The sequence below is a fragment of the Podarcis raffonei genome, chromosome 1 (assembly GCF_027172205.1).
Source record: "Podarcis raffonei isolate rPodRaf1 chromosome 1, rPodRaf1.pri, whole genome shotgun sequence".
Taxonomy (NCBI): domain Eukaryota; kingdom Metazoa; phylum Chordata; class Lepidosauria; order Squamata; family Lacertidae; genus Podarcis; species Podarcis raffonei.
The window spans coordinates 136,008,927-136,036,860 of record NC_070602.1 but is presented as its reverse complement, the minus strand read 5'-3'; the positions used below and the strand labels follow the sequence as shown (position 1 = coordinate 136,036,860).

At 42.5% G+C, this 27,934-nt stretch overlaps 1 protein-coding gene across 1 annotated transcript in view; it reads right to left on the bottom strand.

Moving 5' to 3' along the window:
• Positions 1-22,910: 22,910 nt before the first annotated feature.
• Positions 22,911-27,934, bottom strand: part of ABCA12 (ATP binding cassette subfamily A member 12) — a 103,409-nt gene continuing 98,385 nt past the window's right edge. The window contains exons 50-53 of the mRNA XM_053377235.1: positions 27,033-27,125; positions 24,909-25,014; positions 24,182-24,319; positions 22,911-23,332 (exon numbers count right to left, since the gene is read on the bottom strand). Of these exons, the coding sequence (XP_053233210.1) occupies positions 23,213-23,332; positions 24,182-24,319; positions 24,909-25,014; positions 27,033-27,125 (457 nt within the window). The 3' untranslated portion in view covers positions 22,911-23,212. The remainder of the gene's footprint in view (positions 23,333-24,181; positions 24,320-24,908; positions 25,015-27,032; positions 27,126-27,934) is intronic.

Below are 27,934 nucleotides of genomic sequence, written 5' to 3'. Positions count from 1 at the left end.
AAATCCCCAGGCCCAGATGGTCTTACCGCAATACATTACAAAAAATTAGAGGAACCACTATTATCACCTATGAAGACACTCTTAAATAGAATATTAGAAGATGGGAAGATTCCCAACACCTGGAAACAGGCGCACATAGTAGTAATCCCAAAACAAGGACGAAATAAAGAGTTTATAACCAATTATAGACCAATATCATTACTAAATAATGATTACAAGATCTATGCACAAATATTGGCAACAAGATTAAAGACAGTTTTGCAGGAGTGTATAAATAAAGAGCAGGCAGGGTTCTTGCCGGGCAGGAAAATGAGTGATAATATAAGAACAGTGATTGATATGATCGAGTATTTAGACATGAAACCAAGTAAGAAGGTAGCCTTTGTTTTTGTGGACGCGGAAAAGGCGTTTGACAAAGTATCATGGAAATTTCTAAAAATATTATTAGACCAGATGGACATGGGAGACCAAATTACAAGAGGGCTAAAAGCAATTTATGAACAACAAGAAGCAAATATAATAATAAATAATGACACGTCTGATTATTTTAAAATACAGAAGGGCACCAGACAAGGGTGCCCACTTTCACCTTTATTATTCATTTTGGTTTTGGAAATATTAAATCAAGAAATCAGATTGGATCAAGAAATAAATGGAATATCCCTAGGAGAGAAAATATACAAAATAAGGGCATTTGCAGATGATTTAGTTTTAATGGTGGAAAATCCAAAGGAAAGCATAGCAAAGGCTCTAGAAAAAATGGGAAACTTTGGAAGGGTATCAGGTTTTGCTTTGAATAAAGAAAAAACGAAACTAATGGTAAAAAACATGGGAGATCAAGAGAAAAAGGAACTGGTAGAAAAATTTGGATTACAAATTGTAAAAAAAGGGAAATATTTAGGTATACAAATAACAATGAAAAATATAAATTTGTTTGAAGATAATTATAAATTTTTTTGGGAAGAAACAAAAAGAGAAATGGAAACTTGGACAAGATTGAAATTAACACTCTGGGGTAGAATTTCGGCTGTTAAAATGAATATCTTACCAAAGCTTCTGTTCCTTTTTCAAATGATTCCCATAATAGGTAAAGATGATTGTTTTAAAAAATGGAAAATGGACCTAACAAAGTTTATATGGCAAGGCAAAAAGCCACGGATCAAACATAAATTATTAGCCAACATAAAAGAGCGGGGAGGTTTTGGACTCCCAGACCTGAGACTATATTACGATGCAGCATGCTTTACTTGGATTAAGGATTGGATCAAATTGGATAACAGTGACATTTTGGATTTGGAGGGATGGAACAACAGATATGGTTGGCATGCCTATCTAATTTATAACAAAGTGGCAGTCCATAAAGAATTTCTAAGCCACGTAATTAGAAATGCATTATACAAGGTCTGGGTGAGACATAGAAGGTTGTTAGAACCAAAAACCCCATGGTGGGTCTCACCGCTAGAAGTAATATCGGTTAAAAAGAAAAATACTATAGGAAGAATGGCAACATACCAGCAGCTCCTAAAGGAAGAACAGGGCCAATTAAAACTAAGACCATACGATGAGGTGACCCAATACTGTACCACATGGTTACAATATCACCAAATTGCACAAATATTCAACCAGGATAAAGTAATAGGATTTGAAAAAGAAGAATCAAAATTACAAAAAGTATTATTACAAAACTCAAAAAAATATATATCCAAAATGTATAATTTATTATTAGAATGGGAATTAAAGGATGAAGAAGTAAAAGAAGCTATGATCAAATGGGCATGTGATATAGGATATGTAATTCGGCTGGACCAATGGGAGAAATTATGGAAATATGATATTAAATTCATGGCATGTTATACAATAAGAGAAAATTTTATGAAAATGGTGTACCAATGGTACTTAACTCCGGTAAAATTGGCTAAAATTTACAAATTAAAATCGAATACCTGTTGGAGATGTAAAAAAGAAATAGGAACAATGTTTCACATGTGGTGGGAATGCCGACCTATTAAACAATTCTGGAATGAAATCTATGAAGAACTCAAAAAGATGTTTAAAATATCTTTCAGTAAAAAACCGGAGGCATTCCTTTTAGGTTTAATTACAAATGATATCCCCGAAAATCAAAGGAAAGTATTCCTTTATGCAACAACAGCTGCCAGGATGCTTATAGCTAAAAACTGGAAAGGCAGAAAAAAAGGCAGTGAAAAACTGGAAAGGCAGAAAAAAAGGCAGTGAAAGATTGGCAAATTAAATTATGTGAATACATAAATCTGGCAAGACTCACAGCTTACATAAGGGGACAATCGGACCAGAAATTATTAAAAGAATGGGGTTGTGCTAAAGAGTATATGAAAAAACATTGTTCTGGAGTTAGTATATTGGTATGTAATGAATGATGCTTTACAGGGTTAAAGAAAAAAGAAAAGAAAAATGGTGTAAAAAAATAATAATAAGTACCAAGGTGGAAGTAATCTAATTAGACACAACAATACAGTAAGAGTAAATTTTTTGAGGTCTTAGAACAAAGGAAGGAAGTCAATTTGTGTTTATGTACATAATGATATGGTTTTTTTCTGTAGATGTGACCACTTTTTCATTTATTGATTTGTAATTAATATTGTCTTTATCACTGTTTTTATTTGTATTTTTGTTTTGTTTTTTCCTTTTTTGGTGTATCAATAAAATAAGAAAAGCAAAAAAAAATAAAAAATAAAAAAATAAAAAGATAATATGTAGACCAGACCCGAAGAATCCACAAAGAGCTTTGTAACCTGGTTAGGATCACCCAGGTTAGTAAAATGGTTATCCTCTGAATGTAGAGTAATTTATAAATTCTGAAATAAAATAATAAATAAAACCAGTATAAAATAAAATAAAAAATATCCAGCTGTCTGCTATAAAGGGGACTGACTGTTGTAATGTATGTGAACTTTGTATATGCTCGAAGATGTTGCCCATTTTTGCTATTTTTGAACTTCTAGCACTTATATTAGACTTGATAATGTTTTAATGTGAACCAACAATGGGGTTGAAGTGATGTCTGGATCTGCAATTGTTTGTTTCAGGGGGGTTAGATAGTTCCAGTATTTGTGTCTTCTTTTTTTTAAAGGGATGGAAGTATCTGTCAATTTTGGCTCTCTCTGTTTCTCATTTTTCCAATCTCAAATTCAGTTCTGAGATTTATTTATGTTTTTTAAATCCTCATGGAAATTCATCAGCATTTTAGTGCATATTTCTCCTAATAAGCCCATTTTTGCATGCAGTTTTGACTAATGTACATGTTTTGCAAGTCTTTCCCCCAATACAATGGATTTTTAAATGTTATCTTCACTAATATGTTCTTTTAATGCACAAGCGGGCAATCTTGCTAGTCTGTCCAGCAGCAGTTCTCGAGGTCCCAAGTCCAATCCCTTGCTTCTCTGGGTGGGGCTGGGAAGTCTCTTGCAAGAAATCTGGAAGCACTGCTTCCAAACAGTGTTGACAATACTGAGCTAGATGGACCAGTGGTGTAAGGCAGCGGTATTCCACTATGTTTTACTCAGAGTAGACTCATTAATGAATGTTAGGGCTAAGTTAGGGCCATTAATTTCAATAGGTTTACTCTGAGTAACACTCAGTTGAATACCACTCTGTGTTCCTAAAACCAGATTGAAATGGCTCTAGATCATCTCCCTCATCCAGGAACATCTGGAGGTGAGATGCAAGTGCTGAAAGACCAGGCTCCAAGGACGGATCGTTAGATACTAGCCAGGGAAATCATCCAGCACAACTGGGTTCAGGGAGGGTGGAAGCACACCTTAGTGTAGAGAAGCAGTCACCACTGCTCTCACACACTCAGCTAGTGGTAGGTCTTGATGCAATTGAAAGTGCATGGACCATCCATCATTCTGCAGCTGGGAGCTCCCTATGTCATACACTTTTAATATAAACACTCAACCAGTTGAAATTTTATTCATTGCTGAAAGTTCCCAACTGCTCTGTAAAGTTACAGTTATTACCGTATTCATCATATCTCAGCACAGGGTACAGTAAGAAAGATGGTGATAAACAGAGGCAAGTGCTTTCTGTTTGACAAGTCAATTGCTTTCCCCTTCCTGAGCATGTGGAACAGGGAAAGGTTTTTCCTGTTAAATCAGATACTGAGCAACATTTTTAAAACAACATCGTTTCACATTATGAATCAACCAACAACACTGATACCTCTGGAGAGTGCAATCTTTCAGAGGACAAATAAAATGACTTATGTTCCCAGCACTTATCATCATTGACCTCAGAAGCAAAACTTCTGCTAATTCAATAGAAAGCAGAGCAGTCCAAACTTTTTGAAACCATATTGTTGCACACCGCCCCAATCTCTGAGCAGTGCAAGGGGTTCCAGCGCTTACACAGAGTTCAGTTTCCTCAGAAAGGGGGCAGCAGAGACTGTGGTGCCTTTAGGATATATGGTTTATTTACACATATATACTGTTATGTACTGAAGTTCTCACCCTGGGCCAGCAGGGGGATACTGTAGATAGTTATGCAAATAAGGGATCGAAAGTGACGTTCAGTGATTGGATAGTTTTAGAAAGTTGTTACAGTTACGATGTACTGGAGCTCTATATAAGCAGGCTGACTGAACCCTTCAGTTCTTTTCTGTTCTGGCCTGTGAATAAACAAGAGCTGTTTGAAGAATCGCTGTGTCGTCTGATATGTTCACCCACAACTTAACATATACAACCTGAGACTACAATGGAGGGGATTGCAGCATTACCACCCCAGGAGGTACTGCTTCTCCCATAGCCACAGCCTTGGATTCAAAGAAGAAATCAGGTGTGTGTCTCTCACACAGGCTTCTAACTTCTAGCTCTTTCACACATACCTCAACCCTTTAAGAAGCACTTTTGTCCTTCTAACTAACTGCCAGTTGAGAGAGGGGCCCCCACCCATTTGTCATCTGGCACAGAGCCACTTCGTTGGTTACCTTAATGACTCGTACAGGGGGCCATTGCCTCTCTCACACACAGCAAACTCACAACATTGTTATCTTCTGTACCATTCTGTACCAATCTTCATAGTTCTTGTTCTGGACTTAATCAAACCTCCAAGGAACAATTATTACAACCCTCTCATGCTGTGGCTTTGAATCAACTCCCAATTATAGATTGCACATGCCAAGAAGGTCATGCGAACACCCATGCCATCTGCAAAATTCAATACAAAACAGCCTATGCAGAAGTTGTGGGGAGAGAAAGCCGATTTGCATTGATTTTTGCCTATGGTGTCAGCAGGCACATTGCCTGCCTGTGTGTGTGTGGCTGGATCAGCACTAATTGACCCAAAACTACAGGGGTGCCTGTAAGGAAAAGGGATGTTGGGCTAGGGCAAAACACATAACTTTCTATTTGTAGAAATTATTATAGCGGCTTGATTTTGCAGGAAGTCAGCAAATAATCCTTTTGCAGCATGGAGATTAGTTGGTGTTTTCTTTCCCCATGCCACAAAAGCATTACCGGCTGATTTCTGCCAATCAAGTTGTCATTAAAAGCACAACTGTAGGGACCAGCAAATAAGCTGGCAACGTATGCAAGAACCAAAGGTCCACCTTGCTCACTTCAGCTAAAAGCCCAACGGGCAAATCACTTCCAATAGGCAAATGATTCTCGCTTAACCTAAGTCCACAATCCACAATATGCGGATAATAATAAGGCCTAGTCATTAAAACTGCTGTTAGGATTACTGAAAACATATTTGTGAAACACTTTCATCTTTTCAGAGAAGGATGTTTCCCAGCTCTGCCTGGAGAACCTAGGACTTTTTGCATGCAAAACTTGTGCGCTCTTCCACTGAGCGATTGTACGCTGCTTCTGCTTACAGGCGCAGATGTTCTGCATATAGCTAAGGAGAAAGGGGAAACGCCACTGGACCTTCTCCCACTTTCTCCCCCTCCTCCTTCATCACCTGATATAGCAAGCTAGACTGGAATTCTGCTCATGGTAAGAGAAGGTGGAGGCAAGATGTCCAAACAAGAGGGCAATAAGGAAGAAAAGCTGTTTTGCCTCCCACTTACACTGTGCTTTTAATTCAGTACGACCTCTAGAGGTTGCCAGTTGCCAGATTTGCTGAGTAGGTGGGATGCTGATGTTCTGCAGGAGCAGACTAGGTGATATTGGTCTCTTCAAACTCTGTGATTTCAAGTCCTGGAACTGCTGTTTACTAAGCTGAGTTCAGTCCATAATTGGTTCAGCTCTATTAGAACAGCAAACTTTAAGAGTCTGAGTGGTGGGGGATTTGATCCCTAAAGGATGCCTTTTTAAAAAGAAAAAAGAACAGAAATCTGGTACATTCTTAGTCTAAGCAGCAGACTCAGCACCACATTATGCAGCATTAAATTATTAGTCTACTCTCAACCGCAGGAACATCTGCTGGAGTTAGACATGGCATTTTTAATTAAAGTCAGCAGCACAAGGAGCTTGTGGTTCATCAGTTCTGCTTTCACTCTATGAATTGCTAAATCCAAAGGGCACTGCTGCAAAAAAAAGCAAGCCAGGACGTGATCTCTGGAAATTGAAGTAGAAAAATGGCAACAACTAAAAAGTGGCTAAATTGACAGTTTATTTTACATCTGCAACCCAGATGATCAATTTCTTATTGAAACCGTTCAACACGGAAGGGAAAGAGTTCCAAACTAATTTGGAACTTCTGAGAGCTTTGCAGGGGCCAATCTTTCCCTTAGTGGCAGGTGTTGGTGTGTTTGTTTCTCAGGACAAAGTAGACAAAGTATGTGGAGCAAATGAATATGAAAAAAACACCCCATGAAACCACTTCCCTCCCTCTTGAACTGAGAGAGACTGAATGTGCCATTGTCATCTTTGTGAAATGAGGGTGTGACCAGATGCAACAACAGCAGGATCCAACCTTGATCCTCATAGTTCCTAATAAAGGAGGGATAGGCCAATTTAAATTTGAGTTCATGAAAACTTCCCAATAATAATAATAATAATAATAATAATTTTTTATTTATACTCCGCCCTCCCCAGCCAAGGCCGGGCTCAGAGCGGCTTACAAGCAATAATAAAAACAAGATGAATGATTACAACTTAAAAACAAAAATAAAAAAACAACATTAAAATAATGGAACATTAAACTATTAAAATGTAGCCTCATCGCAGGAGGAGAAGGAAAAGAAAAAAGAAAGAGAGGGAGGGAGGGAGGGAATCAAATTGGCTCCAAGCCAAAGGCCAGGCAGAACAACTCTGTCTTACAGGCCCTGCGGAAAGAAATCAGATCCTGCAGGGCCCTGGTCTCATGAGGCAGAGCGTTCCACCAGGCCGGAGCCAGAGTTGAAAAGGCCCTGGCTCTGGTTGAAGCCAATCTAACTTCCTTAGGGCCTGGGACCACCAGGGTGTTGTTATTTATGGACCTTGAGGCTCTCCGTGGGGCATACCGGGAGAGGCGGTTCGGTAGGTACGAGGGTCCTAGGCCGTGAAGGGCTTTAAAGGTCAAAAGCAGCACCTTAAATCTGACCCTGTACTCCACCGGGAGCCAGTGCAGCTTGAAAAGCACTGGGTGAATATGCTCCCATGGCAGAGACCCCGTGAGGAGCCTCGCTGCAGCATTCTGCACCCGCTGGAGTTTCTGGGACAGCTTCAAGGGCAGCCCCGCGTAGAGCGAATTACAGTAGTCAAGCCTGGAGATGACCGTCGCATGGATCACTGTGGCCAGGTTGGGGCGGGAAAGGTAAGGGACCAACTGCTTGATGCGGCGAAGGTGGAAAAATGTCGCCTTGGCTGTTGCTGTAACTTGCGCCTCCATGGAAAGGGAGGCGTCAAGGATTACACCCAAACTCTTAACGGAAGGCAATGGCACTAATTGGGCCCCCGCAAGAGAAGGGAGTTAGTCCCTCATCCCCATGCCATCCCGACCTAGCCATAGGACCTCTGTCTTCGAAGGATTTAGTTTCAATCGGCTCCCACGAAACCATCCAGCCACAGCTTCCAAGCATCAGGTCAGTGTGTTCGGGGCCGAGTCGGTGTGGCCATCCATCAGCAGATAGAGCTGAGTGTCATCAGCATATTGGTGACAGCCCAGCCCAAAGCTCCGGATAATCTGGGCAAGGGGGTGCATAAAGATGTTAAAAAGCATCGGGGAGAGAATTGCGCCCTGCGGCACTCCACACACCAAGGAGTTGCGCGACGACATTTCCCTCCCTAGTGCCACCCTCTGTCCCCGACCAGAGATAAAAGAGCACAACCAGTTACGGGCTATGCCCTGTATCCCCACGTCTGCGAGGCGGTGGTCCAGAAGATCATGATCGACCATGTCAAAGGCTGCTGACAAATCTAAAAGGATCAGCAGTCCTGACCCGCCTCGATCCAGTTGTCTACGGAGATCATCTGTTAGGGCAACCAGAGCCGTCTCCGTCTCAAAACCAGGACGGAAACTGGACTGAAATGGATCTAATGCCAATGTTTCCTCCAGAAACCTACCAAGCTGTTCAGCAACCGCTCTCTCAATTACCTTATCCAGGTATGGAAGATTTGAAACTGGGCAGTAATTGGATAGGTCTAAGGGATCTAATGAAGTTTTCTTTAAGAGTGGACACACCACTGCTTCCTTCAGTTCCCCTGGGAATGTCCCCGTGTCAAGGGACAAATTGATAATTTCAACCAGGGGGGTCTGCGCAACATCTGGACACTCCCTAATCAGCCAAGATGGGCACAGATCAAGGAGGCAGGTGGTGGGCCTACCAACTTGGAGGAATCTATCCACATCAGCAGGGAGTATCCAATCGAAATGGTCCAACACTGGACCTGAAGTCAGTCAAGGGGCCTCCAGTTCAGTCATTGTATCTAAATTGGCAGGGAGGTCACGGCGGAGCAACAGGACTTTCTCCGCAAAAAAGCTCGCGAATGCCTCACAGCTGTGGGTCGAATTTGTGCTTAAATTTGGTTGTCCTCCTAAGGACGTTATTGACCTAATTATTCTAAAAAGTTGTGCCGGGCGAGAGCTAGCGGATGCAATGGAAGCTGCAAAGTAAGATTTCTTAGCAGCTTTCATAGCCATCTCATAGGCTTTCATAAGCGTCCTATAAGGTGTTCTTGAGGCTCCGTCACAAGTCCATCGCCATACTCGCTCTAGCTGTCTGAGATCCCGCTTCATTTTCCGGAGCCCTTCAGTAAACCAAGGGGCCTGGTTTCGACGGGGTCGCAGAGGGCGCTTAGGCGCGATCTCATTGATGGCCACCAAGAGCAGGTTATTCCAGTCCTCAACAAGGTAATCTAATGAGTCGCCAGGAGGAGCAGGGTTCCGCAAGGCTTGTCGGAATCTATCAGGATCCATCAGTTTTCGTGGACGAACCCAAATAGGTTCGCCACCCGAGCTGGGGAGGAGCAGGAAGTCAATCTTGGCTTTCAGAGCGTAGTGATCAGACCATGGCACTTCCACAGCGGGGAGCATGATCACATCTATGCCAGCCCCAAAGATCAGATCCAGCGTGTGGCCTGCTTGATGAGTGGGGCCCAAAACAAACTGGGAGAGCCCTAGTGTTGCCATGGAGGTCACTAGGTCCAGAGCCTGTGAGGAGGGAGCGGCATCGGCATGGACGTTGAAGTCTCCCAAAACCAGTAGGTTTGGGAACTCCAAGGCCCAGCCCGCCACCACCTCCAGCAGGTCTGACAGGGTGGCTGCCGGTGTGCTGGGTGGTCGGTACACCAGCCAGACAGCCAAGCTCTCCTTGGTGCCCCACAGGAGACCAACACATTCAATGCCGGAGATCGCCGGTGATGGCAGAGCTCTGAAAGAGCAATCCTCCCGGAATAACAACGCTACTCCTCCCCCCCGACTCACAGTCCGCGATTGATGGAGGACAGAGAAACCTGGGGGTGTTATCTCATGTAGGGAGACTACTTTGCCTTCCCGTACCCAGGTCTCCGTCACGCAAGCCAGGTCAATCCCCTGCGAGACAAAAAAGTCACGCATGGTGGCGGTTTTGTTGCCTATGGACCTGGCATTGCACAGCACCAATGACGGAGGTGTGTAATCCTTGCTCTCCCTACCCTCATCCCTTGGGATGGGGTGTAGATTGGAAGGGGTTTGAGGATCACTGCATCTCGAAACCCTTCGCCGATAGAGATATCTAGCCCCACCGCCATTCCTCCCTAGCCCTTCAATTGTGGAAATCCCAGATCCCATTTTTAGATGAATGTCTTCCCTTGAGGGAAGTTGCTTCTGGTCTAGGAGCTTCAGTGTGATAAATATATTTTTGAATCAGCTTTTGGGGGATGTGTGGGGGTGGAGGCAAGGGTCCCCTTCTTCCCAGGGCAAGCCTTACCATTAGGCATGTGAGACAATCACCTAAAGTGGAAGATTCCTTCGAAGCCCCCTGGCCATTCTCCTCTGTTGGGCATCAGAGCTATGTGTGCCAATGGCACAGCCCCCACCTGCAGCTGCCAGGTGTCTTGGAAGATGCTGTCCTGTCGCCACTGATGAAGCAAGAGTGGGCAGACAGTCCAGTCAGCCTCTGTAGATGGAACGGGAGAGGGAGCAGCACTTCATCATTTGCCTCCGGCAGCAAAATGTCTTGGGCCAGCATTGCTTCTTCCATCCAGGCGGAGCTTGAAAACAGACCCACTCCATTGTTTCAGAGGGAATCACTTGGGATCAGACCAACCATGCAGTGGGGGGAAGTGACCTGCTCCTGGTCGCATCATGGGGTGGAAGATGGATGAAGGCAGGAACTGGTGTCTGAATGTTAACAGCAAGAAAGAAGCCCCATTTGAGGCTCTGCTTCGGGAATTAAAATGGATTTCAGGGACAGATCCAGCATGGCTGAACCACTTTGACTACACTCCCCACCGCCCACTGAGCAGGCAGGCTTGTGTGGTCCCTGTGTCGCTCCAGGCCTCTTTTGGGGGAACCTATGCTGGTGTAAGTTACACAGCCCCACTGATCTGGGGCAAGGGTTACACTTACATACTTCCAAGCCAAGTTTGTGTGTCTTTTGTTGTTCTTTCTAGCAGGCTTCCAGTCAATCCCATTTACGAATAATGAACTCCTTCTCCAAGTCTGGGTCTTTATGGGCCCAAAATGTCACAAGGGAGGGGTACCAGCAGGCTTGGCAGAACCCCAAGGTTAACTGAGATAGAAAAGGGGTACAGCCTCTCCCCTAAGGAATAGAACCCACTGGGCAGGAAATGCTGACTGACCTTACAAGTAGGGGTGCCAATTTGAATAAAATATTGGGGAGACCCTGGCAAGCCCCACACTTCATAATCAATCACATGACACGGTGCACACACAACATTTGAATGGACTGACCCTCTCAAATATTTTATTGGGGGATCAAAGGGACCTTGGCCCTTAGGAGTTGGCTCCTATGCTTACAAGAAAAAGTGGGGTGGAGGTGGGAAACGGAACAGAGTATGCTCAGAGGGGGCATGGCAACATTTGCTACAAGTCCCACATGTTACCTCCTTGTGTGTGGTCCTGGAACACGGCAGTGGTCAGAGTTCAGACAAAAGTACTTATTTGCTGGTGCAGCAATTCTTACGTTGAGATTGGAAGGAGAAAATAACTGAGAAGCATGTACAAAGAAGGACATTTTTCTTCTCTCTAGAATTACATGGTATATCCAAATTAATACAGAGGCAGTGCCTTGTGATTTATGTTGGTATAATAAATAACAGTAACCACATATTGCTTTGTGTATGATTAATGAGACTTATTTTTGAGGGTTTTTTTCATTGTAAATAAACACACTTTCAAAGCAGGCTAATTTTGTTCGTGTGGCTTGTGCTGCTAAACCACGTACCATGAATTCTTTCTCGTAACCTCACCCCAGTGTAATACCTAAAGGCATGTCCAGAGAAGAATAATTTAAAAAATGCTTAATGCTGTTTTAGCACTAGTGCTGACCCAGCACCAGGAAAATACCACATTGTGTTCCCTTGTCATGGAGCTGAGGGTTAACCTTGTGGGTAAAAGCAAAAAAGCCGTCGGTTTTGCTGCTTCCTTTCTTTTTAACAAAATGGGGAGCATGCACAGAAATGTCAGAGAAGGTAAGCACACAGCTTTTAAAGAAAGCAAATTAAAGCTGCAAATTGCAGGGCATTGTTGCAGCAACGGAACAGCCTTATTAATGTGAATATTCACCACTTTTTTTAAAAAAAAAAAGTTTAAATGACCACCTAGTCCAGCGGGAAAGTATTAAACCTTTACAGAAATAACAAATTGAGGAAATGAGTGGAAGAAACTGTTGGGTACAAGCAAGCTTGAAGGCCTCCAGTCAGTAAAGGGCAGTGCTGAGACTAAGAGAAAGTCCAGCACCCCTCTCTCCTACTCTCGCTCTCCTCATTTTCTGGCGCAAGGGGGCTCTGAAGGTGGCCTCCTACCTTCTGCATAGCGTAGAATCCAAAGCCATCCTTGTGCATTTGAAGAACCTGTAAACAAATATTCCCTGCCCCCCCCCCGCCATGGAACTCCTGTGCTAATGTTTAATGAGAATGGGGTTTAACTGGGGTGGGTGTTGTTTTATTTGGGGGGGTGTTGTTTAAAATTGTTCTTAAATGTTATATGTTAATTTGTATTCTGTATTTTTATTTTTATTTTGTAGTTTAGTAATTTGCTTGATGGTTGTGGCAGTCATTATTTATTGTAATTGTTAATAGTGAATTTCTGTCTAATTATTTGTTGATATTTAATTTTATTGTATGCTATTGTGGGGAATCCAGCCAGATGGGCAGGGTATAGATAATAAAATTATTGTTGTTGTTATTACTGTTCCAATAGGTTAGTGAATATTGCTTTGTTGTTTATCTTATAGTTATGTTTCTATGATTCTTTGTATTGGATCAGATTGTGTGTTGTGACCTTGTTGTATATTTTGTTGTTTTTTTCTGCTTGTAAACTGCCTTGTATATAGGAATATAAAAAGGTGGTATGTAAATTAAAAGAGAAATGAAAGATGTCCCCCCCCCCCGCCTTTTAAGCAATGCTTGTGATGTGTGAATGAGAGAGAAAAGGTGGTGATTTAACTCTAGGCAGCTCCAACTTCCAAGCTTGTAAACTCTGGTTACATCTAGCGACAATTTTTTTATCTTTTTTAAACTACCAGAATCTACAAATACTAGCGAATCCCATCGATCATGGCAAGCTTCTGCCCGTGAATACCTGCATATGTGCCACTGCCAAGTGGATGATCTATATGTTAATTCTGCAACATACCTTTTTGGGAGGGAGGGGGGCAAATAGATTACTTTCGCTTAGGGCATACAGCTTTATTTGCACTGCAGCTTTATATATTGCATTTTATCTTGCCTTTCTTCCATCTTTGAAGCTCATCATGTGCATGTTTACTTGACGTAAACCCCACTGAGTGCAGTTGGCCTTACTCTGAAGTAAGCGTACATAGGATGGATACCTGAAGGCATTCGACAAGGCAGCCTTCCTAACAAATAAGGGAAATGTAACAGTAAGAGAAATAACAGCATAAAAGGCACCATTTCATTAAATCCTGTGCCATTGATATGGCCAGTGGCGTAGCGTGGGTTGTCAGCACCCGGGGCAAGGCAAGTAATTTGCGCCCCCTAACCCGTGGATTTGCGCCCCCTAACCCTAACCCCCAGATGTTGCGCCCGGTGCGGCCGGCCCCCCCCTGCACCCCCCATGCTACGCCACTGGATATGGTGGGGGTGGGGGTGGAGGGAACCTGTAGACATGGAAACCATGGTTTCTTATAATGATTTGTGACCTTTAAATTATTATTATTTCAATTTTTATCCAACCATTCCTCCCAAAGGAACACAGGCAGCCACACAGCATCTCAGTTAAACACGCAAAACGTAAACAAAAAAAGTACGTGTCAATATTTTCAAAAATAAACATTTCACACATGCCAAATCAAGCATCTTTATCTACTGAGTGCTTGAGTGAGCAGAAATGTTTTCAACTTCTTTTGGAACGATGGGGGCAAACACCATCACTGGGGAGAGGATTCCAGAGTTGGGGGCAGGGGCAGCCACTGAGAAAGCCCTGCCATGGCAGGGTCATTTCTTTTTCTCAGTGTAGTGTCACATATAAGACTGGCATACCTCTGATTCTACCCATTTGGCATATCTTTGGTAAAATGCAGCACTTCACACCTTGTGCCAATCACTGAAATGTGTTGCAGATGCATTTTCCTTTTGCTAATTTACTCACACACTTGGCCGTCAGGGGTGGAAGCAATAAGCCAACGAGGTTCACACCGCTAAACCATCCGAAAAAAGCTGGTCTGGTGCAAGAAAAACAAACTTGCCCGACTTTTGGAGTTCCCTTATCACAAAGACATTATTCATAACTATAAAACAAAGACAACTGTGATGCAGCTGGTTAGGAGATAAATAGACTGCCAGGAAAGGTAGACAAGTAAATCTATCACCTGTACTGCTCAGGCAGAGCCTGGATATTAATGCTGGGATGTTACGCTTTAGAGCCTCAAAAACAGTAAGGGACACTTGAAAGGAAAACCTCTCAAGAAATCAGCTCTTTCAAAGTTGGTGAGTTTCTCCAGAAGTTGAAAACAGTAGTATGTATTACTATTTCAGTACTTAACTGTAAGCAATTAGGCTTACAATGAATAAATGTAATTACTACTATGACTGCTTCTGACAAATGGAGACTGAACAGTGCATGCGGATGTCCCCAGCTGAAACTTCATCTTCACCATGATTTCCCCTAAATAAGCTGCTACTCTCTCGACCTCAGTTCCCCCCTCCCAAGTTACAGTGCGGTGGGGGAGGGGTAATAACACTGACCTACCTTACAGGGTTGTTTTTTGGATTACAAGATAATGTATGCAAAGCCCTTTGTGTGCTCAAAGGTGGTAGAAATATGAAGTATTATGCGCTTAGTGTATGGCAATTTCTGCACAGCACATAGGGCTTATAAAAGTAATAATAAAAGAGTCCAAATAAACAAGCTCAAGATAATCCATACATCCATTTCCTTCCGCAGAAGGAGCTCATTGGTGCCCACAGCTGTAAGAAAATAGTTTGTCAGGCAAAGACTTGTGCTTGACTAAACTTGCTTACAAGGATCCTGTATCAACATCTGAGGTCACTCAGAAGCAATTTTGAAAGGCAGCAGTTTGAGGCCCAGCCTGCACTTTGAGACCTCCTGCCTGTTGTAGCAAAATGCACCAATGTTTCCTCTGATGAAAGCACTGGAAGGGCTCTTGGTTTTTAATATTTTGTAATTTGGTTGGAAAGCAGGGGGGAACTATAGGTAAAATAAAACACAAAGATGGCTTGCTAAAGCCATGCGGTCTAAGCATGACGCACCCAGCTTAGATAGCCTTACAGGTGGGGTTTGTTGTGACGTGGGGTTTGTGATTTCAGCTCTCTTGACATAATATGCTGGAGACAGTTCTGTAGTAACACTTCTTTATTAAAGCAAACAAGACTGAGACTTAGGAGGGGAGAGCTACATTTATAGGGACAGGGAACTAGCTAGAAAGGATACATTTTGGAGGGAACAATATCAGGCAATCACAGTCCTGCCTTTTGGAGGAAACCAATAAGACAGAGGATCCAAATACAGCAGCTTAAATGAACCAATAGTAGCTGTACCCTCTGGAACCAAAAGGCAGTTACTTTACCCTAATGCAAATACAGACAATAATAACACACATATAAAATCCTTTGACTCAATACACAACAGGGTTCACATGGTGGAAATGAGAGAACACAAATAGCTTTGTAACCCTTCCTTCTAAGGTGAGGGTGTTGGACCTAGCTAAACCTGACAGGACAACTTGCTCTATGGTCTTAACCCTTTATGCATAAATTATATTGGCTGTATGGGGCTGGATTTATCCAATAGGAAGTTCTGAGTTAAGCTATTTTGAACTCAACCTGTGATGCACACTGTCAAATGCATAAAGTGAAAAGGCCTCTTTGCTATGAAGATGTTGTTGTCTGTGCATGCGTTGCTACATCAGACTAAAAATGGTGTGGCGGTTTGGTTCAGAATGAGACTAGCATATTAATAGGTGCTTTGTGCTACACGGTGACTCAGTGTTTTCATTTCGGATGACAAAAGTCACATATTTGTATATGCCAGTAAATGCAAATAAGGCTGGGAACAGGTAAAAAGAATACATTTTCTGTCATGTACTATCATTCTATACCACCCTAAGCACTCCCCATCCCTACATAAATAATCATAACTCTGTATATTCCATGCTCTGTAGCAGAGAATGTATTTCAGACATGTACTGCTTACAGCGGCTGCAGACTTGAGTGGGGTTGTGATCCTGCATAGCATCATGCTGGCACGTTGTGGGCACGGTGCTTCATTTGCCCTGTGCACACCTCCAGGTTCAATTGGTCTAGGATCATGCAGGGATAGGAGAATCACCTCATAGATAAATGTTAAGTTATTAAAAGCTTTCCCAGCACTTTAAAGAAGAACTCTAATTTGATATGAAGTCCACAGTTCCCCCCCCCAAAAGTGCTTTCAAGAAATCTGAAATGACAGTGCACTTATCTGCACAGTTTGAAGGTTGTTAAACTATCATTTAATTTTGACAGCAAAGGATGGCTTAAGCTCTAAGGTACACCGAAGACAATCCTGTTTAAATGAACTCCAGATCAGATTTCAATAGACCTGTCTGGATTTAGTGCCTAAATAATCTGCTTTGAAAGCAAGAGCACAATCCATTGGGGGCAGTGAGGGGCGGGGGATAAACCAAGATGGAGAAAAACCCCCAACAACAACCAGCCACAAGGAGGGTCTAAGTTGGCTGTTGCATTTTAACAGTAACTAACACATAACCAGCAGAGAGTTATTTGGGAATAAAGTGAATGCCCAGTGATTTGGTGGAGCAAGAACCTGGGGTGGCAGGGAGACACATCTCCAGAACTTTTTTTGCATCAGTGATGACACCATATGCAGGATCATCATCATGCCATGTTGGCAGGTTGGAATACAGGACATTTAGTATTCAGTGAATTGCTGGCAGCACAGATATTTAGGACCCAAGTTGTTTAGGGATCTATATGTCAACAAAAGCATCTTGAATATGTCAACATAAGTATGTACATACATACACACATATATGAGTGAACAATGTGACCACCATTTTTGGACTCTACTTGGGTGCATGGCTGGGGCACTGCCATGGCCAGCTCTTGCACTTCAAAAATGACCACAACACCACCGTCGACCACTCTTCAAATTTCCTTTCCCTCCTCCATTCATTTGTTGTAGAGCTTCACCCTTTCCTTGTCCCTGCATATTTTTAATACGAAGCAGATTTTATAATGCAAAATCACCCCCAAACCAATAAAAGGCCACAGTATGGCCAGTATGATTGCATCATAGAGTACTCCTCCTTTTTACTTACTGAACTCTTCAAGGTGTTTTTTAAGCCCAGTCCCTCCTTCTAGAATATATGTTTTTAGCCAAATACAACAAATTAGATTCACATGCTAAGAACCAGTGCGATAACACCATAGAGTCTTTCTCCTATTGCGCCTTGAGCTCTTCAGGTTTTGTTTTTTTAAAAAACAACCTCTCCTCCCTGTCCTCCTTTTTCCTAGTAGATGCCCTTCTATAGCATGTTTTTAGCCAAATGCAACTTAAATTATATATACATGCTACCAGTTTTATACATATATATAATTCATATTCAGATAGTTATTCTGTCTACAAAAGCAACTTCCACCTATTGGCTGTGCCTGTTTTGCCTCCAGTACCTCTGGAAGTTCACATATATAAAATCCAGCATACATTGAGCCAAACCATGAGAGAGAGAGAGAATATCTTCGAGGAGCTGAGAGTGGTGGCTGGAGGGAAGGAAAGGAGTATCTTGAAGGGAAATGTCTCAGAAACAAATCATTTATTCAAGTATAAAAACTGATTTGGACACAGTACTTACGTGATCAAGGCACTCTGAAAAGAAAGGATTGCATGCCCGTTCATCAACAAATCATTGGAGTCTCATTTACCTACGCTTGTGTCTGGAGTATAACATCACAAATTGCAGGTGCTCCATACAAAAAAGACATAAGAAACTAAATGTCAGAGAGAAATCTAGGCTAGAACCTCCACCCCAACACCAAGTTTTCTAGGCATAGTGATTTATTTATTTTGGGCATGGAGGGGCTATCCCCAATCGATTGAGCCCAATCGTTGTGACCAGAAGTAACCTGTGATGCTACACTTATCATGTAATAAAAGGGAGATGCCACCTGAAGTACCAAATTAGCCCAAGGAGGCAAATCAACTTCAATCAATTCAAGTCACCATTGTGAGTCAATTATTAAATGTCTACTTGACATCTTTAGCCTTGGACCTTTCTAGCCATTGCACAAGGTACAAATCTTCCTCACTTGCATTTGTGATTTACAAGAGTGTCCTTCAATCAACCATCCTCTTCTAATTAACATTTAGAGGCCACATGATTCATCTAGTTGACACTCATTTCTCTCCTATTCCCTGAAAAATGCTCTGGCACTGTGAAGTTCTCAAGTTAGATAATGTGGAAGGGAGCAGAGGTCAAAAGCTTATTGATGGAAAAGAAATGAGGGCTTCAGGACCACAGTGATCAGCAGCGGTGGGAAAAGAGAGATTGATGAATTTCAGTCAGTAAAGAATGAGTTCTTCTGCTGCGTTGAAGTGAAAGACATGTTTGCACAAGACTTCTGCCAGAGGAGAATCACACAGAAATGACAGCTGTGCCACAATTGTTTCAGTGTATCCTAGGGAACTTCTACAACTTTGGTCTTTAGCTACCGGGGCCATGGCTAATAAATAGGTTGTTGCACTCTGCTTTTAATTGGTTCACAGCAACGGTATCATCACCATTTGTATTTACCTCTGTTTTTTTAGAGAAGGGGCAGGGAGTCGGAAAAGAGAAGAAATAATGAGGACATATGTGACAGAGTTATACATTCCCCTCAGATGAGGCATGAGACCAACATGTGGAGCCATGCTTCTGAGATGATAGATAGATGATAGATAGATATAGATAGATGATAGATAGATAGATAGATAGATATAGATAGATGATAGATAGATAGATAGATATAGATAGATTTGATTGATTGATTGATTGATTGTATGCTGCCCCATACCTACAGATTTCAGATCAGTTCACAACATATCACGATAAAAAACACAAAATACAAAAAAGAAGAAAACCCAGTAGCCCCTCCATCCACAACACATTTTAAAAGGGCATCAGATGTCAATCAGCCAAAGGCCTGTTTCCTAAAGGTGTACAGTGGTACCTTGGTTTACAACCATAATCTGTTCTGGAGGTCCAGTTGTAAACCAAAAGAGGATGTAACCCAAGGCGCACTTTCACCAATGGGGCCTCCCAAAAAACCCCAGGTTGTAATCCAAAAAAACGGACATGCACTTCTGGGTTTGATGTGGTTGTGATCCAAAATGGTTGCAAACCAAGGTACCACTACGCATTGAAGGCGCCAGCCAAACCTTCCTGGGGAAATATTTGAAGCAGCCTTGGGATGATGGTCTGAGGCAAAGCAAACTGGCTCCAAGGGTTCAGAACCTCTTCAGTACCTCAGGAGAGCTTGTAAAGTGGGTTAAAGAAAACCCTACTTGTTTCTTTTTGAACTCTCCCAGAAGCTCTCCAAGAATGGGAAATGCCAGGTGGAAAAGAGTGAGTGTGTACTTCTCTCCCAGCCCCCTGTGGGAAGGGCTGCTTTGAAGCCTGCTGATTTTTTAATACATAAATCCCTAACCTCTGCATCTGTCTCTCTGAATTTTAGGAGGACCTTTATGCTATGGATTGCCCTGTGCTCTGTGAGGAAGGGTGGGTTGCCATATTTTGAAGAGCAGTAAGAGGACACATTGACTGACTTCTGCTTTTAACTATGGATTGCTATGACGACTCTACCCAAGAAAAAGAGGACATGTCCTGGAAAAAGAGGACACATGGCATCTGTTTGCCTGAAATTTGGTAGGCTTCATCCCTCCAAATGTCCTATTATTCCTGAAAATTTTATCAAAATCAGCTACCATGGTTTTAAAAAAAAAAGATCTAGGCATTTGTTATTGTCCTCCTATAGTCAATGTGGAACAGATCTAAGGCTTTGAAAAACAAGGCAAGGCAACTTTTGTGTCAGACCAGAGATGAAACGCACGTCACAGAGATGAGTGAGATAACCCCATATCTGAGAGAACAAGGTGGATTCTATATGCTAATAAATTAAAAGTCAGTTCCATGTTTTAGGTTGGAGATAACAGTGTTTGTTCTATGACACAAGGGCAAACACATTTATATGAACAAAATGCAGGGCTTTTTCAGCTGGAACTCACTGGAACTCAGTCCCGGCCCCTCTCAGGTGGGGCCATTGTCATTATAAGAGAACAAGGGAAGCGTTCCTGGTGAGCCCCAGCACCTCTTTTTCTAGAAAAATAGCACTGACAGAATGTAACCCCAGAGTTGCTGTTGAGCTACTCAAGAGTGACTGACTAGATTTTTCATATTCGACATTCATTCCCACTGATAGTCTAGATAAAAGTTCTGGGAATACTGATTTTGGTCCTAGTGCCTTTGGAAGACAGAAGACCTGAAGCCACCTTGAAAAACTGTTTCGCTGAAGGCAATCTGCTGGAAAGAGCCTCAGTTGGTTTAAAAGACAGAGGCCAAAAGGTTGCGCTTTACAATAAAGGCAAAGAGTAATGGTTCCTAGGGATGCTGCTTCTTGCTGATTTCCAGTCCATCCGTTCTATACTTAAACACAGTGTGCTTTCTTTAAAGCTAAAACTGGCAGTCATGTGAAAGCATTTAAAGAAATTATTTTCTAGTTACAGAAGTCTAAAGTGGGGGAAAGGGACAGTTTTCTCTCCATCCCACATCAAATGCAAAGCCAGCCCTGGACACTGAGGATTAGGAATCGTCTGTCACCAGCAGAGCAAAGCCACTGACATCATAAAACAATGCACTGCCTGGAATGAATGATTGGATTTAAATCATTAGCATTCATGCTCTGAACCCTTTGCAGCTACAGCAAACCCACCATCAAAGGAACACTTGAGTCTATGCTGTGTGACATGCAACCGAAAACCAATTCACAATATAGGGACAACAGTAATAATGGGGAAAGCAGAAAGTATTTCTTAATGTATCTAACACTTACTTTTTCCTCAACAAATAGCTGTTTCTGATCCTGATCAAATTAACTTCTGTACTAAAGTACTTTGCACATGCAAATCTTCACTACAGTTTAATCAGTCTGATTTCACCACAATTTGCTTTTTGTGGGCATTTTGGGGTGTTAGAAATATCCTGGGTGCAAAATTTCTTTCACTGTCTTAGTAAATAAAAACAATTTCCTCTTATTTCTGATGTTCAGGGTAAGAGCTGATGCTTATGTACCCAAAATGATACCATTTGCACACAAGAGGAAAGTATCCATGAGAGTCACCTTCATGGAAGCAAGTTTAAGACTGCATAGCTTGAAAGAGCAATTCTTGGAGGGTTAAAAAAAGTCAGTAAAGCCTCTTCTCTCTTGCACATACATAGCAAGACTAACTCAGGACCTCACTTTCTAATAATACAAAAATCAGTGTTGTAGAAAAGGTGGGATGTGTTCCCCTTTATGCTCATTAAAATAATATGGGAATAACAACAAAAAAGCAAATGATGAGGGATGGCCACTCTTCCACCTGTGCGATGCCTAGAAAGCGTGAGTCCAAGCAGTTTCCCCTTTGCCCTGCTTCTTTCCAAGGAAAAACCTGCTCTTTAGTGATAGATCAGAACAAATGTCCATCTGGGGAAAACATAAATTGTTGTTTTCTGCGGGGTGGGGGAAGCAGCAAGGCCAGAGGAGTGTGGATAAACCCGCAATCACTCTCTGTAATAGGTCTCAGCAGCAACAGGTTGCTGTGCTCCTGGATTTACACATTTTACTAGGCAAATTTTCTTACACTGAGATTATTCTAAATCTGATCAAATTTTGTACAATAAAAAAGGAGCTGAATAATCTGCCTCCAGACTGAACAAATTAAAATTATATTATATCCAATTTATTCTATAATATATATTGCATATTATATCCAATTTATTATCAAATTATATTATATCCAATTTATTTCTGATTTTTTAGAGGATTGATAGGATCACAGAATTGTAGAGTTGGGTCCAACCCCCTTCAAATCAGGAATCTCAGCACACAACCCCCCATCTCAGATGAAACCGGTCCCTGGTTAGCTTTGCAAATGCGCTAGCAGTTTTATTGCTGCACCATTAAGTTGGGTAAATTTCATAATATCTTGGCAAGAACAAAGATGGTAGAAGACAAGAGAGTGTATCAATATGGATATGGGAGCTACACCAGGGGGACTTTGCACCTTTGGGAGCCTTGCTGGAAACCTTCCATTGATTAGGAAACTTATTTTTCTTCTTAGAAGGAATCTGACAACCAAATTCTGCTCCATCAGTCCAAGAAAATTTCATTCTACACTTCCTTTGTCTGGCCACTCTTCAGGAAAATTTATATGGTGCTTCATGTTTTATATATGGGGCTAACCAAAGATCATGGGATGCAGGTAGCACTGTGGTCTAAACCACTGAGTCCAGGGCTTGCCGATCAGAATCCTTGTGAAGGAGTGAGCTCCCGTTGCTCTCTCCCAGCTCCTGTCAACCTAGCAGTTCGAAAGCATGTCAAAAAGTGCAGGTAGATAAATAGGTACCGCTCTGGCAGGAAGGTAAACAGTATTTCCGTGCACTGCTCTGGTTTTGCCAGAAGCGGCTTAGTCATGCTGGCCACATGACCCAGAAGGTGTACGCTGGCTCCCTCGGCCAATAAAGCGAGATGAGCGCCGCAGTCCCAGAGTCGTCTGCAACTGGACTTAGCTGTCAGGGGTCCTTTACCTTTTTTAAAAACCAAAGATCACAGAAATTAAAAGGTAACAACTTTGGATTTTAAATAATTTTATTTAATACTGACGTAATCCCTGTACACAGCAAAGCATTAGCTTATGACCCTGAATGCAGAAGAGTTGTTTTCATCTAGCGGATATGGTACTTGGAGGAAGAAAGTTCCCAAGCACACAGGGCAACATGCACAGGAAAGTGTCTATACATAATGAGCACAGAAGCCAATGCAGAGGAAACAAGTTAAAGACCAATCTGATATAAGGATAGGTGTTTCCATCCAGGGTTCTAGTGTTCAGGATTCAAAAATGAATACCTAAAATATCTTGAGAGAATGAAACCTTAGTAAAGAGCAGTTACGTTAGAATCTTGGCTGCTTAAGTCAGAGCTATCTGAGGTTATGTCTGAACTTGCATCCGAAACATCCAGGTCACCTTGATCTTTAGCAAAGTTGATGAAAACCTAAAATGAAACAAAATATATGAAATTAAATCTACCCTGCTTTATGGATTGCTTACAAATGCCTTCCCAAAGCTGGATATTCATGCGCATGTAAAGAGACTTGGCAAAACATAATATTCCACAGGCAAACTATTGTTTTTTCTATTTCCTACAGATCCCTCTGAAATTTCCTACCTACTATATTCCTCTTTTTGTTTTGATAGCAAAATAGATTAGATGTTAAATAGAAGCCTTCATGTACTGCTTGGCTAAAGAATTCACGTTGTATCTCAGGTACACCTATATTTTTTAAAAATCTAGCTGGTATCTGCCATATTGTTCCTATGCTTTGGGCTGTGAGCTTAGAATGATATAGCTGGTAAAAGCTGCTTTTAGATATTCTATGTTCAGTAATGGAGCAGTTTGCAAAGGAAATACAATATATCTAAAAGATACCACCAGCTGCATAAACCTGCTCCAGGTGTCCCTGCCTTTGGAAGTTAGAAGGTGGGTCCAAAAGCAGGATTTTCTCTGTGGTGGTGCCCTGATTTCGGATTCCCTCCCCAGAAGCACATGCCGGCCACCAAAACTGCTATTTTCTGGGTACTTGATTAAAACTGCCATGTTCTTCAAGGCTTTTGATAGTAAATAATATTGATCTGTTGGCTTCTCTCTGATGTTTTCAGTGCTTACATGTTTAGGTTGTGTTGTGTTATTTTAGGTGTTGGTGCTGTATACTATTATTTATAAAGAAAATCAAATTGCTAGCTGCTTTGGATGCCTAGAAAGGCAAGGTAGACATATTTAAGATAAAAATAAACACATACATAAATACATGTATAGCATAATTGGACAAGTATCATTCCATACCTCTTCTAGAGTTGTTTGACTCACTGAGAAGTGCCTGATTTTGAAGACTTCTTTGTTTGCTTCCAGCATTTGAAATATGTTTGCTACGCCTCCTGCAGACACTGGGACATGATATTCCACCATATTCAGTTGATGGTCCTGTACCAATAAGAAGATTTACTGCTAATGAATGCCAGATTCAGAGGGGGTAGGCACTGTTTATCTTATTGATTGATAGCTATCCTTATGAGCTCTGGCCCCTTTGTGTGCTCGTGTTTATTCCTCCGTACGGCCTCCTTTTTTCCAATGCTTCTGTTGCTGATTCTGGATCTTCACACAACAGTTATGCAAGGAGCACCAGAATCAGTTAGGTCTAATGTTACTAGCTGCTATTGATCAGGAAGATGTTTCAAATGTTGGCTCTCTCATTTTGTCACTGACATGATAGATCGATTCAGTCATGAGCTTGCAGAGGAACTATGTAAAATCTTACACCTCAGTTCCCTTGCCTTTATAATAAGAAGGTAATATTTGGCTGGTGCTGTTAAATCATGGAAGTACTTTAATGATAACATTGCTGAAATAACTCAAGACACTTTAAAAATTCTGATAGTGCTCAAATGCATTCAAAACTATTTGCCCTCATTCTTGCCAATATCTGGGTTCCGCCACTTTAGGCTGCAGGTGGATACTCAAAATATTTATCACTTCCTACAACATAATGCCCTGCACATTCTTCTACATTTACCTTCAGATGTGTATTTGGAAAGGTCAATTGCAAAAATTCTGTCAGCTTTTCTATACTGTCGGAATTATTATTCAAATGCATCTTCACGGTGAAACCTTTTCCAAATCTGGGGGGATAAAAGGAAATAAATATTTTATGGAATGTAAAAGAGGTTTAAAAACTAGAATCAAGCAGTCCTTCTAGGACACCAAACAAAAACTATTTTAAATTCTTACAATAACTGCAAGGACATTAAGGGTAAATCTGGCCACTGTCAATGTGCAGAAACTCCCATGTCAGGGATAGTCAACATGTAGGGTCTGGAAGAAGTAAGGCGCAAGCAAACTATCTGTGCAAGAGGAATTAATATTTGCTTCAGCAGAGCTCCTTTCCTCCACCCAGCTTGCATGCACCTCACAAAATCTAGGTCACCATCCGGCGGAATAGGCTAGTGGTCAAGTATTTTACACCCAGGACTGGATGGGGATACAGAAGGTGCACACAGGTTTTAATCATTGCCTAAATGCTGCAATGTGAGTGCACTGAATGAGAAGCAGTGGGACTTTAATGAGCCTTATGCTCATCCTTCAGCGTATGGGTGTTGCACCTAAAACAAAACATGCCCCAAGTATCCACACCAGGGATGGGTAATGTGTGACCCTCCAAATGAGAGCTGTATTGCATATAATTTAGAGTTTATTTTCGGGCTGACCAGAAGATGATTTACAAAACAGAGTTTGAAGTCCTGTTTCACCTCAGTCCCTTGTGTGAAGAGGGCAGTTTCATTCCCATGTTGGGGCCTGAATTCCAAGAGGAAGGGATCCAAATGTTCCACATCCTCCAGATGTGCCCGGAGTTGTTCCACAACCACCTGCTCAATGACCACTCCCCACATTAACTGGGAGGCAGCTTTTGCGTGGTTGAGCTTAGCCCCCCCCCCCAGACTATGAGGCTCCCGGCAAGGTAGCCTGGCTTCGCCTCCCCCCCCCCCAGCCCAGCCTCAACAATTAACCAATCCTGGCTGGGGGGGGGCGTTGCCAAGGGAATTGGCCAGGTAGAGTTAGGACTGCCCACACTCACAATAGAGGGTGTAACTTACCTGTTTGTCCTCAGTTGGCTCCTGAACTCCCCCCCCCGCCCTCCCTCAATTTATGCCTTCTTTTGCAGTTTAAACTTGGTTGCCGTTGAGAGACCGGGAAGGAATTTCCCTGCACTGGCAGGTTTCGCCTTCCCCATAGCAAAATATCACAACTTTGGTGGTTTGTAGGCCTTGGGCAGAATCCTGTAGTCTCTCTTCCCTCAATGGGGGGGGCATGAAGCAGTGACCCACGCCTCCCCCGAGGCAGCGATCCCAGGGTTCCCCATTAAAGGGGTTATTTTGAGGGGAGGCACTGGCCATACGCCAATGGGTTGACAGTGCTCTCCCCTTCAATGCGGCGAAATTGGGGGTGGGCTCTCTGTTTGAACAGACGTTCTCCAGAGTCAGCCCAATCCTCACACACTTTGGATAACCCTGATGTTCCCCAGATCCCAGGACGGGGACCGGGAGGGATAAATGCCCAATGCCTAAGCCAAGGTCTTCATACATCTGAAAGTTTAATAAAGTTGTGGCCAATTTTAATCCCATAACACATTGTCAGATGTCATTATTCATTCTGGGGGTCGCCTGGGGCTTGGGGGTCTCCGTCTGTCCGCGCAATCACCTTGCCCAGGAATGGAAGATTTGAGACTGGGCGATAATTGACCATAATGGCTGGGTCCAAAGATACCGCTTCTTCAAGGGAGTCCAGGAAGACTCCCTCACCACCCCACGGAGCCCCCTGGCCAGCCCAGCCTGGCTGCTATAACGAGGCAGGATGGGCAAGAATCAAGGAGAATCAGCTCATCCAACCAGCCTGTCCAAATCCTCAGAGATAACAGGTGCAGACTAACAGTGGTGTCCTGTATATGTCTACTCAGAAGAAAGCTCCTTTGAGTTCAACGAAACTTACTTCTAGGGAAGAGTGCACAGGACTGCAACCTGCAATTTCCATTCTCCCTTTTTTCTTTGGCTTTGTAACAAAAGCAAGTCTTCATTTCACCATTTCCTGCTCAGTTGGGTCTCACAGTAAATCTACGGGAACTCGTGAGAGACATTTTACCAACCTGCTCTTTATATGCTGCAGTGAACCCAGGCACCGGAAACATCCATTTACCATGATAGCCAGTCTTGTGCAGAGAGCCTCACATTCTTCCATGCTGAAAAACGGAGAAAGTAGAGTAATGAAGTCCCCAAGAAGCACGAGAAGAATCTATGATGGTGAGAATGTGTGTGGAGTGGATCTCCAGTGTATTTGGAAAATGCACACAATCTGCCCATCAGTCAATATTAAGCAGCATGGGATTCAGCTGTTTGACCTCCCAGGGCTTATACATAAAGGGCTTTCCCTGGACTGTCATCCACTCTGGGCAGTGCCAAGCAGCAGCACTGCTGCATTCACAGAATCATAGAACTGTACAGTTAGAAGGGACCATGGGGTCCATCATTTCCAACATTCCCTGCAGAATTTCCTCTCAGAGGAAAGCAGAAGCCTTCTTTGGGTGTACTGCCTGGACAAGTGAGGGCAAAAGTGTGCAGTGGGGTGGAAGTGCACATATTGGTCCCACTGCCCAAATCACTGGACATGCCCCCTCCCCAACTTTGTTTAGTGCAAAGGACTGAAGGGGGCTTGCTATCCCATTTGCCTGAATGTCTTCCATAATCAGGAACTGACCCCTTTCCCATCCCAACCATAGATCGTCCTTTTGTATAGCAAATCAGAACTAAGTCTGGCCTTTTTATTCCGAAAAAAATAAATAAAGTTATTAATAGAAGTTTTCCATTTTCCAAGCACCTGCCCTAAAACACAAATAACAGCTTGGGGAGGAGTGCCATTTCTAAATCGCTGCAACGTTAAGCTTCTCTAGCTTTTCGTTTCATCAGGGGCAGTCGGCTAGATCAAGCAAAGCTTTCCCTCAGCTCTGTAATTCTGTCTGTTCTTGAATGAGAAAGGAAGGGAAGACTCCCA